The sequence below is a fragment of the Hoplias malabaricus genome, chromosome 6 (assembly GCF_029633855.1).
Source record: "Hoplias malabaricus isolate fHopMal1 chromosome 6, fHopMal1.hap1, whole genome shotgun sequence".
Taxonomy (NCBI): domain Eukaryota; kingdom Metazoa; phylum Chordata; class Actinopteri; order Characiformes; family Erythrinidae; genus Hoplias; species Hoplias malabaricus.
Window position 1 is genome coordinate 29,213,338 of NC_089805.1, and position 14,106 is coordinate 29,227,443.

The following is a 14,106-nucleotide window of genomic DNA, read 5'->3' on the forward strand; positions in this document are numbered from 1 at the left end:
ACTTATTGGGCACATATTTTATCTATGTTATACTTGGATTTACATAGATCAATTTTATTAATTTATGTATAACCATTTCCTAACCCATGTTAATCGTGCTATTTTCGGTACCGCATCTTTAAGACTGACATGTGTAAGATACTCAGCTCTTACTGCTTGCCAAATGATGTGTAGTTCAAAAAAGCAGTGTAGGCTGAAATGCAGAACAAACTGTTATGTTTGGAGTGAAAGCCTTCTGCTATTTCTTTCACGGATCTGTATTCTTCAGAAGAAGGTCATATAATTACAGTTCTAAAGAATTTTCTTCAGTCGGGAAAAGCACCAATGTTCACAAATATCTCCGGTCTGCAGGAACAACACTATGCATAACATCAGTGTGAAAGGGCAGTTAAGCAGCTGAAAAACATGTGTACATACACATTCTGACCCCACCATGGTGATGACATTAAGGGTCTTTTTGCAGCTTAGTTCCGTATATGAACTGCAAGGAGTAGATGTTAATTTCTGAAAACTTTACAGTGTTAACACAGTGCTTAAAATACTTTTATGTCAAAAAAAGCCAGTAAAATATATTTTCCCCAAATATAACTCCATCAACTTACCTCTCATATTCCTGGTTGTCATGGTCGCAGCGTGCGTCCTTGTGCTTCTCCCAGTCTTTGCCATGTTTACATGTCGTTAGGGAGATGATATCCTTGCCATTGTGAATGTGATGCAGTGCGTTCCGAGTGTCCGAGCCAATGCCCGTCAGGTATCGCTTCCCCTTGAACATAAGCAGGTATTTCCGCCTGGGCGGTACAGTGTTGCGCAGCAGCCAGCCTCGCTCGCCGCCCTTCTGTGGATGGTCTTTGGAAAACAGGGGAATTGAGACATCAAATCCTGGCCGGAAGTGCTCTGTGTTCAGACTGGCTTTAGCCAGGATGGCCTGGCCCACATTGAAGCCCAGGTCCTCTGTGTAGTTGGGCCAGGTGCCCGAGTACAGATTGAAGATGACGTGGTTGCGTCCATCGTTCCATAGTGGATAGCCACGGATACGCTCGTCGACGTTGGGCACAAACTGTGTTGACAGTTGGTCCCTGTCCAGTGTGTCAATGCCCAGCACGAATAAGCAGGCCTCTCGCGGGTCCGATGTGTAATACCTCAGAATACAAATGAGACAGTGCTTTATTCATAAAGAAGACTTTAAGATGCACAGACATGTACTGAAATTTTCATCTCTTTTACGGTCAGTGTTATTTTTCATGTTTACAGCATGTTCTTCAAGTTTCCCCTGCTCTGAGATCTAGTGCAAAAATGAACCATTTACTATCCTTTTATTTCCATTTCCTTTTACTTGAAGTGAGACTGACAGGGTGTCTTATTTAACAACTTGTAAAACTGTCATCAAACTCTAAGCACTATATATTTTTGCTTTGCATTCAATAGCAACCACACTATCAGAAAAAAGGCACAGTAGAGGTACATTATTGATCATTATATTACACACAGTGTAAATTTACCGTTAAACGTACAACCGTGGTGTTAAAGTCCAGTTGTTTGTAGTGGAAGAGGAAGTGAATATTTGTAAACTTTCATTATAGATCTGTGTAAAATAAAAGAATATATGACCTGGATATAAAACGGGGAGTATAAAATGAACACAACTTTAAAATCTTCAATTATAATAGAAAAAGGTACAATGTGGTACAATTATGTGGTACCACAGTTTTTCTGATAGTGTGGTAGATTTATTATTTGAACAATATGTACATCTGCTAGTTCCATGGTGTTCACATTTATCTGACAATGTGCTGGAGCATGTGCTTGTCACTTGTCTTTATGACTCTGTCAGCCATTCAAGTTGCAAGCTCTTGTAGTAAAAAAATGAACTAATTCATAAATGTATCTTTAAATATAGCCCTACACCATAAGAATAGTAAAAACTATTATTTTTTATCTATATAAAAATATTTGATATAGTAATAAACTGTATTTGTATATAATGTATACTAGAAACATGTTTAAATATGTTTTATGTGCTAAATGTGCAATAAAAAAACAAAACAAAAAAAAAAAACAACCCACCCACATACACTAGCTTGTTACCACAGGAAGTCCTTTTCATAAGTTGTGCACATAGGCTTCTTGCTTTACAGTATACAGCAGTGTAAAACCCTAAATTAAACAGCAGAGCTCTTACAGAGGAGGAAATGTATTACAGAAACATCTTAACTGTAAAATGGAACCTTCATGTCAAATCTAAAGTTAGGATCAATCACAAATCCGTAGGTGTGTACCATAAGAATAGACTAACATTAAATAAACAAAGAAAGAGACAACAAGTAACATTTAAGGCCATATACCTTGACTCAGCCACTGAGGCCAGGATTTTGCGGTAGCTCTCAGACACACGATCACCCTTCTCAGGTGGGTACACGTACACTCTGAAGCCGTCCCGTCCCTGACAGCGTCCAAAATCGAAGCATGTGTCCATCCTGCAGTGGCTATTCTTATAGATGCTGGCCCAGGCCTGCCTGCGTTGCTGGGGTGATTCTCCAGGTCCGCATCCATTCTGCAGCTCCGCATTCTCGGCATAGCTGGGCAACAGGGCCCGGTCCAGCCAGTCCGGCCAGGGCCTCAGCACTTCACCCCGGCGGCGGGTCAGCAGGCCCAGGAGCCGCTCCTGCAAACCACCCCAGTAGAAGAGCAGCAGCCAGCAGCACGTGCACAGGCCCAGCAGCACGTACTTCTTGCGTGCCTGCATGGGACCAGCTCGCTCTCGCGCCCTTCAGCTCTCCAGAGCCTGACTGGGAGCTTCAACAAGGCGCAGAGGCCAGAGCATAGTGTGTGGCAGGCAGGGGGCCAAGCACCAGCATCGCTGACCCATCTGCTTGTCCATTAGAAGGAGAAGGAACTGTGGTTTCCTCTTCTCCACTTCCTTTTCTGGCTTTTTGTCACTGTCCCTCTTTCTACAACCTAGCTCCAGTCTGCTCTTGCAGTACCAGCAGTTGAGGCAGCAGCGTGAACTCCTCTGCTTCTCGTCCACTCAAAGCGAAGATGGGAGATTTCTTCTCTCTCCCCTGTTGTGCTCTCCTCATGGCTCACTGAGTGCCTCAGCGCTTTCCTAGAAGAGAAATCAACAACAACACACTTCACTACACAGCCTTCTGTTCACTTAGTCAGGCACTGTCACTAATGCAAGCTTTCGCTCTTTTAATACCACATATAAATAGAGTACTGAGATTCTGCACTTCTGTAGTTATAAAAAATGAAATAATTCTGTAACCAGCTTGGAACCAAGAACTGAATTCAAACTTATTCTCTGTTTCAAATATCTAAACAATGCCAATGAAAACAATTCTACAATAATATGCAAAGATCAGAAAGTCCTTTCATGTTTTCAATTTCCAGTCAGTACAGCTGTTCTATACAAATTAGTGTCTGAAATACATAGAAAAAACTACATTTCTAACTATACTGCAAGTACTTCACCTGGTAGATCACCACAACTGTCCTTAAGACAGTTAAACAGTGCTAAGATAAACAGTGCTTAACAGTACTTCCTTCTTCTAACATTCATACCCCAATAATCTATGCTTTCTTCAGAGCTGATCATTGTTCCTGGAAGTCTAATTTTTCACAAATCAAAGTCAGTCTTTCTGCTCTGTTTCAAATCTCAGCTCAAAAGAGTTCTCCCTGGTATTACCCAGTACCACAAATGTTTTATTTTAACTTTTGTCATGATGTCTGGACCATCTTTTGGTGCTTGTGTTTGAGGTGAAATGTTGAAAGTTTAAAAAAAAAAACAGAAGGACATTCCATTGAACTGAAAAAAAAAAACTCTGCTTAAAACAACAGAAGGATGATAAAAGCGTTTGAAATACTGAAAAGAATCACACAAATTCTGTGGTTTTTCTGTGGAATATATTTTTCTTGCTTTTATTTTGATTCTGTAAAATGAACAGCTCATGCCTGCTTTGAAGGGATAATAAACAAAATGGGGGTTGGGGGGTGGGGGTCTCTGCTTTTGCATGCTATTGTGTTTAAGGAAAATAATCTTACACAGCATTCCAAACAACAGCCCACATCAACATGTTATATTGTGTTATGGGTATTCAGAATATTCCAAAATACACTAAATAAATAGGACACAAGCGAAGCAAATGGTTACTTCTATAAAACACAGAAACCCTAGGCACATTATAGTGCATTCATCTGCAGTATGCAGTAAGTACTCATCCTGTAAGAAAAATAAGCATAGAAAGTAATTCATTTGTCAGTGACTTGTACATTTGCCCTGTAACATCAAAGGCTCTCGCTGTGGCACAGTAAGGTGTCTGGGCCCTGACAGCAGGCACAAAAGACAGTGTGTGCGCCAGTATGTGGAAATGCTTGATTTGAACTGGGCACATTTAGTCTGGTGGTCTGAGCCACTGCTGCTTGTTTATTCTCTAACTCTCTTTCTCTCACCCCATCTCACTCACACACACACACACACACACACACACGCAGGCCCAATGTTTGGGCTGAGCGTGCTGAACATGAGCTGCACAGCGATATCATCAAACCTCTCCAAGCTCCAGTGGAACACAGACAGATACAGCCAAAAGTGAGGCAGTAAGAGAGGGGGGGAAGCAAATAATTCAGCATTTGGGAGCTGAAATTAAGAGAGAGAGAGAGAGAGAGAGAGAGAGAGAGAGAGAGAGAGAGAGAGAGAGAGAGAGAGAGAGCGAGGACAGAGAAAATAAACCTGCTTTATGACTGAGATGTCCGTTAATCTTGGGAGAAACTGGATTTTTTGTGTTTGTTATAAAAACATGCAGCAGTTTTGAGGTCAGCTTGTTTGCCAAGAAACCCACTCCCCCTTCATCTTCATAACCCCCTCAGTATGTGTGTGTATGTAGCACGTCACAGAGAAGGTCAGTGTTTCTACTGCCAGACGACACACAAAGACAGCTTTCACATCTCACCTGGCTACCTCCACTTTTCTTTTTTACCTTACTCTTTCTCTAACTTTACTCTTCCTCTGTCTGTGACACTCACTCCTATCAGAGCTAGACTGCGGTTCATCTCCTGTGGTCCACTGATGGTCTAATATTTTTATGGTATTTGACCATACACAATGTCCACAATACATTTAATATGTAGTTGATACTATTTGATTTTTCCTAAAGGGTAGTTCTACTCTATTTTTCACTTTTGTTGTAAAGTTAATTTAACATAAAAAAATCAGTCTTCCTCCCAGAACTTTGAACCTCTCTGCTCATCAATTAATTTAAAAATCCCCTAATTCCTGAAAAGTGGCTATATATATATATATATATATATGCAAGAAACCCGGGCCATCTGAATCTGCCCGTTTTCAAAGTTGAGCTGCTCAGCCATGGTGTTGACTGTTTCCTTCTCTTACACCTTCTAGCATAAAAGCAACACCACAGAGACAAGTTAGCAAAGTAAAAACAAGAGTTTTGAAATAGAATATTTTACCTAATGTGTACAGTTAGCAGCAGAGGGACACATGTAGTGTGTTGTAAGTATAGATAGCTATAAAAGAGAACTTTAATAACAACTGTGACAACATCAGCTATGAAAAAGACCTATATAAACGAATTAAATTTCATATACCTAATTAAATTCCTAATGAAATTAATTTAAATCATTTAACTGGTGAAAAATAAACTGCTACTACACTTTTTAGCTATGTTACCTGCTTTTATTCCATTTAAATGATAAAAAGCAAGAACATTTTGAACATACCGAACAACCTAATTCAATATTGTACAATCACATTAACAGAGCTTATTGATATAAACTTACAACCCTTGCTGGCTACGTTAGATGAACAGCTCCAGTGCAAAATCAAAGGGTCCAATTTCAAACACTAAACAGGAAAAGACTGTTGGGGCATAAAATAACTGTGATAACTGTGTTTACAGCAACGCCTTGTTTTAAGTCAAAGTTTTGGCCATCTTTATTGGACAATGTTTTTCAGTGCGATACTTCCATCCCACTTTGCACTGTAATGGGACTTGCTGCTAAATATGTATTGTAGGTCGACTTCAGAAAAAACCATGCTAAGTTCCTTTGACCAAGGATAAGCGTGTGTCATGTCCCAGTTGGAAACCTTTCCGGTAATCCTGTCCTCTGGCATATTGAGTAGGCAGTTCCGCACCCGGACCATCTCATCCCATGCCTTATCTCGCCAGGCTCCCAACCCATACACAAAAGTGCAAATATCAGTACTCCCAGAGAGCAACAAATTGCTGTTCTCTGCTTGGTGCTGGACTCCAACTGTGTACATCAATGCTGGACAGACACAGGGGTGATACAGCTGGTTGCATGCTGTAGAACCTGGACTTTTACACCATTTTCAGCTTAGAGCTCTAACAGCAGAATGTGAGAAACAATCCATGCTGAGTTCAAATATCACAAATCCATCCAAACTACAACCAAGGTCAAACAAAGCGGGCCAGGGTACCTATGTGGTTCAATCAAATATAGATTTACATTTTCTTGAACAGCTGAGGCATCCATTTAAAGCTGACAATCTATACTTTAATGGCATAATCACTTTTAAAAATAGTGTACTGGAGTACAGAGCCAACAGAAATTACATTAATGTCCAAAGCGCATACTGTGAAAAAAAGATCTTATGAGTTCTGTTGATCTCTTGATAAGAGTTGACTGCTCTCCAAATAATAAGCAGAATCCCACATATGTGGCATGTGAATTCCTAAAAGTGTTTGGGCTACAGCATTGTGCAAAATTCAGAGACCACGTTTTCACTTATTAGAAAAATAAGTATAAAACCATTTAACAACAAATATTTTTTAAACATATTGATGGCTGTACTTCCCTAGCATCGAATTGTCTTCACACAGTTGAGGGATAGAAGGAGGACCTGTGTTTTGTATTTATTTATTTTTTATTTTTTTGGCTAAATGAAGCAAGAGGAGAAAGCAAATAACAATAATGTGATTATTAATCTGAATTTTGAACTGGATGCATAAATAAAGTCTGGTCTCTGATTTTTGCACAGTACTCAATATCAGCTATAAACCCAATGAAATACCAAAATGAAGTCTAAGCTTAAATTAAAGAGGGTTCTTCATGGTGAAACCAACACCACTGGCATTACAATTTATTCCCTGAATGTGTTTAGTCCTCATCCAACAAGCCAGCCCTATATGTTTATCTGTGCGCATGCGTAAGCATTAGATCAATAACATGCTCCTTGCATCGTGACGCTCCTCTCACAGTGTGCTATGCGGTGAGCACAGATATTTGTCGGGATTCAGACACCTAGGATTCTGTTACATGCCTCTCATCAATAATTCATGTCTTCCTTTAGTTAAGACATTGATTTTCCTTCTTTTCTTTCATTCGCCTTTTCCCTGCCTCGCAGGTGAAGTTAATCTCAATTTTCCCCGTGAATCGATTGCAGTTAAAACATCTGTCCCAACAGCGAAGGAGCCTTCTGCAATCCCCCTGCAATAGATGGCGGGAGCAGGAGGAAGATAGCCCAGCTAATAAATATAGGACAATGCAAATCCAGGACACGTCTGGGCTTGGGGAACCCGAGAGGCGGCCAGGGAGAGGAGGTAGCTGACAGGGGTGGCAGCCAGGCTGGATCTGACAGGGAAAGATGACTGGGTGGAGGCCAGATGTGACTATCTCTGACTCTCTCTCTCTCTCTTTCTGTCTCTCCCTCAGCCTTCATCTCAGTCTCTGTCACTTCTGCCATCTCTTTTTTTCCTCACTATGTGTGACACTGCCTCATTCTTTCTTTTTTCTACCTCTCACTCTGCCTTCACAGCTCTTGCTTCAGCTTTTCTGGTAAACACTGGGTGCAGAAATAGGTGAGCACGCTAGAATCAGGGTTCACTTTGGAATGAGTTTGCAATATAGAGCCAAAATGCATTATTTATTAAAGGAAACCTGGATACAGACCCAATTGCTAAGTCTACTTCCCGTACAGACTTAAAAATGATGGTTCTACAAGGGTTATTTGGTAAAGAAAATGGTTCTAAATGCAACCCTGAACACTTGAAGAATGTTTTTCATGATAAAATTGTTCTTAGCATTGTGAAAAAGTTTTTCAGATCAGTGGAGAACATATGTTCTATATAGCACCTTTTTGAAAAGGGTCCTATGTGGCAACAAAAGAGGTTCTCCTATTGTTAGGATGTCAAGTTTTCTGTATAGAACCATCTATTCTCCATTACTCTGAAGAACCCATTCATGATGCAAAGAACTCTTTAATCATGTGAATATTCTTCTAGTGTTCAGGGCTCTATATAGAACCATTTTCTTTACCAAAGAATGCTTAATTTTAAATGTTGTGCTACTACAAATACTGTAACTATAAAAACAGTGCAGACAATTGTAGTGTCAACGTGATTGCTAGCATTGTTTATGGTTATACTGCATACAACCAACTGGTAATGTCTGTGTGACACTATGTGAAACAGTGTCAAAAAGTGTATTGTTTGTGATTACTTAACAACTTTACACAGTTTGAAGCAAGTTTGCGACACTAGACATGAGGTTATGTTTATTTGAGCATAAGCTACATTTGTTGCTATGTGTAATCTGTGAAAGACCTCTTTCTGTCTGAGGGCTACACAAGACTATAATTTACTGCAGATTCCAAGGAAAAGAACAAGCAGGTGGACTGGACTAGAACCGCACAGTTGTTAGCAGGACAAGCTAGCTCGCTGGGTCCAGGCGGCAGACGCACTAACAGCCCAGACGGCTGCAGTCTGGTTTGTTTTCTCACTTGGAGGACGAGTGACAGCTGGACTCTCAGCTCATCTCCTCCCCACCTCCTACCCATGCAAAACCTTGAGGACTAACCTTAGCGTGTGCCTTTGTCAAAGAAATCTTTCTAGGCTCTGACATGGCGGATGACACAACTGGCAGTACTTCCTTCAGGGTCAAGCTGTTTTCAGATCTGTCTCGACAGGACTTCTATCAGATTAGCTCCAGGTTCTTGAGATTGGTTCACGTTTTGCTGAGACTGGCATCCGACAGTGTGTGATTACAGGAAAGAATGTACCTTCCCGTCAAAATGATTCAATTTTAAAGAACATACATATGCCAGTAATAATGTCCCTGGTGACATTCTTCCTTCCTCACGGACTGCAGTGGCCTCAGTGAGAGAGTTATGGCCGATAACTACCGTTCCTACCTTAAAGACCTGAAAGTACTGGCATTTGCCCATGTTACTTTCAGAGTTTGTGGCCGGATTGCTCACTGGTCCAGAGAAATGGCAGAAAAGAAGTTGAGGTTGATTATCTCTAACAAGGTACCGGTCGCGCAACTGACAAAGTCATACTGTGCTCTCAAAATGCGCTATGTTAATGTGATAGCAAAATCATTTCTTACCTGCACAGTTTAAATTAAACTACCTTTACATTTTCACTTTAAGCTCAACACTATATTACGACAATCACTAACACAACGATATTGGTCCAACTTCACAGATTTAGCTACAAAATAAGGCACTTACAGGCAGAGATTAATTTTTTTTATGCATTTGTGTAGCATCTTTATTTCTCACTTTTAAATCAAACAAGAGTATTTAAAATCAATTTCAAAATGTGATGAGGTGTTACCTTGATTTGGAGAAACATGTTTGCAAGGCTTCCAAGACCGGAGCGCTGCATATAAAGCGAGTGAATGGGATTATAAAAAATATGACAGAAAATCTCACCTCACCCATTCACAGAGCTGAATCCCTTAACAAGGGCAACCAATCGACACCCACTCCCCCTCTCCGCAATGTAACTCCTTTGATTATGGATGTGGAGATGTTTTGAATGGAGATGTTGTAGAAAGCACAGACAGGGGCTTATATAGTCAGATGCACAGGCTGGGCCCACAGTAGCTGTCCCAGATTGTTTGGTTGGCCTAGCCCAGCTATAATTGCAGAATAAGCATGGTGTCTTTGATGAGAAGATCTGCTTGCTGGCAGTTGCTCTGTGACTGAACTGCAGCTGGCCTCAGAGAGAATGTGTAAGTTGTGTAAGCTGAAGCGGTTCTCAAGAAAAAAAAACAAATGGGATGGTGAGGTGAGTGAGGCAAAGTTTAGCTAAAATTAAATGCAGGACTCTGTCATTATGGCCTAGAGGGAAAGCAAAAGCACTGGCAACGTAGGGACTGCCCCTGCTGAGCTGCATGTTTGTGGCGATGGGACTGACCAGTGGCTAAGGCAGCGGTCAGCTTTGCAGCTGCATCATCTGGCTTCACCACAAAATGTGTTTTTGAACAAACACAGCCTTCAAGTTACTCCAAATATGAGTGTAATATCAGTGTAATGCCAGCTCTTCTGAGAATCCGGACGTGTTTTATTGTGTTGTTCATTGGCCAAACTGCACTGGGTCCCCCAAGTAATTTCACAGACATGAGGAGCAAAAAAGAAAGAGAAAAGAAGCCAAAATGACCGCATGCAGTCTAGGACGGGCTGAAAGGGTGTGATAGAGTTAATAAGATGTTTACCTTTCGCTGAAAGCCCCCTGTTGCCTCTCATGTCTTAATTTCCAAACCACAATAATTACTAGTCGGCTTGATTAATTATGTCTCAACAATATGCTGCCCGCGCACAAGCCACAAGGGCTAATTAACGAACAGGATGGGCCGGGACAATTAGCACTCTTCTCCTGGCATTAGCAGTTATGAATGCTGTATGAGTGCTGTAAATGCATATTTCTTCTAGGCTCTCAGAGGTGTAAGATGCTGTGAAGGCACAGAATCTCCTTTGTGCCATTATGCAGGGCCATTCACTGCCCTCTCACTCCTCCTACCTTTCACCTTCCCCTGGCACAAATGAAGTAATATACGTTAGGTCCTATGACGCTATGGAATGAGTTATTGGTGCCTGTGAAAGGGGGCTGAGATTCCAGCCATTTTCCGTCCCCTCCCCTTTACATTTTTTTTCTCCTTCTACACAGTGGAGGTGGACACTCCATTCATTTTACTAGCTGCTCACTAGGGGAGCAAAAATTCATTTTCAGATGCCAAGATTTACTGCAAAGGTCAAAGCCAATTGGACACAGCCATTCATCACCCTTTCATTGAGGGCAACTCATTAGTAGTTTTAAACCCTGAACAACGATCCAGCATTTTCAAACAAGCCCGTGGACCTAGCAGATTCGATCCGAGAGCTTCGTTTGAAAGCTGGGCATCAGTAAATCTGACAGGCAGCCTGTTTGAGTTCTGACCACAGTTTAACACTGCCTCGTCTCGGGACCTCATTAAAGGAGATGATTGCCATGGTGTGAATCAGAATGCCAGGCTCCTCTTCAGATGAGATTGAGATGCCGCACATCAACAGAGCATGGACACCATTTTAGAACATGTCCATCAAATGTATTACATACAGCTGTCTGCCATAAACTCATCAGCTCATGCACACTGTAAAAGGAAACCAGCATTGATGCTTTCCTAAAACATTAAGGGATTCATTTCAAAGAAGTGATCTTGCTTGGGAATTCTTTCGTTCCCCCTATCCCTACATCTCCTATAAAGGAAAAATCAGTGAAAGAATGTGTTACCTGTCATTAGAGCCGGTGCTCTTCTGCGATGCCTGTGGGACTCAACATCCTCCTCAGCCTCTTCGCTATCTTACTGTGGCTCTCAGCAGATGCAATGTGACTAAGCAGTGTCCGTTCCACTGACCATTACTGTTGTTGACTGATTATCACTAGCCCTGCTAGAGGAAAATCCCTCCACATTGGACAGTGGACTCCCCCTTTACTGCCCCAGCAGGAGCTGCTCTCTCTCCCAACACACACACACACACACTCCTCAACCACGCGCTCTCCGGCCCCGCCCTCCTTCCGCCTTAACATACACTGACGGCTTCAGGTAAAAGGCACTAGCGCTATTAATTGATTGACTGATTAATTAATCAACCTATTTACTGCCGTGTTCTAATTATCTACGCACGCGCTCCTCGCATCCCACCCCTACTGTAGATGAAGCTTTATGAGGTTCCAGCACCGTCCAGCGTTCACTGTCCACTTCTTCTCCCTAAAGAACAACGGCTGGCCGCAGCACGTGTGCTTATGAAATAAGGGTGGGTAACAATGGTCGCGGTGCCCTTGGTGTTGAGGCTCAGGTTCGCGTTCACGTGCACGCGCTGCTCCCCGAGTCCGGAAGCTCTAACATTCACGCGCCGGTTTCAGAAAGCCTGCAACCGAGAATATTTTTTCGTACAGACTGAACACACACGAGGCAATAGGCAGGCGATATTCCCGTGTTCTCCAGCGGTGAGCACCTCGTCCATCCGCTCCCCGCGGCGCTATAGCTCCCTCCCTGCGGGTCCGCGCACATCACACGACCGCACACTGCCCTCTACACCGTCCACACCCTCCACACCGCCCACACCTCGAGAAAAACACGTCCACGCTCACGGACAACGACACCCAGTGTCAGATTTTGGGGCCGTTATTGTCCGTTTTTCATCATCCACGCAACATTCCACAAGCCCCGCCCCCCGGCGCCTCTGATTGGTCCAGCGCCCTCGAGGTGTCTCCTCTCTGGAGCTGCATTTAAAGTAAACACACAAGGCGCGGGCGCGGGCGCACACATCTGGGCAGCCGTACCGAGTCAACGCCAAGCTCCCTCGACCTTGGTCAGTGAGGGTTAGACCTGATAGTTGATGACACACAAATCAATAGCAATAAAAAATCCTCCACGGTGGAATAAACTCTGACAGAGACACGAACATAAATCCACACGACAGAGCCTCTGGGTTACGTCTGAGGACCCTATTCGAGAGCTTTGTGAAAACACGAGACCATTTCAGAGTAGTCTTAGACACATGCGTTATATACAACATAAATTATAATCTATAACATCAATTATAATTTATAGTAAACAAAGAGTTAACTAAATTAGAACAGCTGTAATTTTTTTAATTTAAGTTTTTCAATCAATTTACCTGTCAGAACAGAAATTAAAATTACAGGTATTACAACTGCAGTGTTTGATGAGGTTTTAATTTTACTGTACCGCCACCTTGTGTTCAAAATTGGAACTTTCGCCCTCCATACCTCGTTACAATTTAAACTATAAAAATAACTTATGTTTGGATGTAAAATTTATTTTGTATGTTTGTCCAAGAAATCAATAAAAGTATACAATTATCCCTAACCCTTAACACTAATTATGAATGGGAGGATTAATACATTTCTGCCACTATCCAAAGTTTAAATGTGCACTTTCACGTCCAGTTTCCTGCACTCTGCCAACAGAATGAGCGGAGTTGAAAATGAAAGACAAAAGAAAAACACTCTCATTGTAACATTAGTAATCTAAAGTAAAAATCAAGAAGCAAAAATGTGACATTCTACTTCACGTCTTATGCACTTTCCGTTCCCCCTTAACAGTGCAGTTAGCAGAATTTAAATGTATCTCAATTTTTGTCAATTTTTACTACATCATTTGAATACAGCCCTTCACATTGTATGAATATTTTGAATTCTGAAGTGTGAACTTAAAGAGAAAGAAGAACAAACATTGCCTTTGTGAGTTCAAAGACCATTGGGGTTAAAGTTCGATCTGGGCCAACCCTCAGCCTGACAAAGCTCATCAGCACTGAGCTTCTCAGAAGCTGTTATGAGCAATAAAGGAGCTTCAGGTTTTAGAAGCCTCTTTAGCCAAATCTGTTGCAAGCACAGGCACAAGACAAGACAATTCAGTGGGCCAGAATCAGTGGTGGGGCAGGTTTTTGATATAGCATAATTGGCTAACTGTGGCTAGCTGGCATAATCAGGGACATCCTAGAGTTCCAGGGAAATTTATATTGGTCAGTTAACTTATCTTTTTTTTTTTTTTTTTTTTTTTTTTTTAATATGAAGGCATTGGTTTCAGATTTTCTTCATCATATCTCCAGTCTCTCTTGGAGCACTGCTGTATACAACGCAGCAGCAAAATAAATTTTTCTCGTAGAACCTTATCACTATCATACTGGACAGCCAGGAACAAGTTGTGTGGACTGAAGGCTTGTCATGATAGATGCCAAGGAAAGCCTATAACATCCTGATTGTTATATTCAGGCTTTATAACATAATGGCACTCATCTAACTTCAGGTTTCTCTACTGTCTGCAGAAAGACCACAC

General features: G+C 41.7%; 1 protein-coding gene across 1 annotated transcript in view; it reads right to left on the reverse strand.

The window, feature by feature from the left end:
* LOC136699318 (exostosin-1c) overlaps window positions 1-12,385 on the reverse strand; it is a 74,283-nt gene extending 61,898 nt beyond the window's left edge. Inside the window, exons 1-3 of the mRNA XM_066673939.1 lie at window positions 11,535-12,385; window positions 2,343-3,103; window positions 603-1,139 (exon numbers count right to left, since the gene is read on the reverse strand). Of these exons, the coding sequence (XP_066530036.1) occupies window positions 603-1,139; window positions 2,343-2,743 (938 nt within the window). The 5' untranslated portion in view covers window positions 2,744-3,103; window positions 11,535-12,385. The remainder of the gene's footprint in view (window positions 1-602; window positions 1,140-2,342; window positions 3,104-11,534) is intronic.
* Window positions 12,386-14,106: the final 1,721 nt, after the last annotated feature.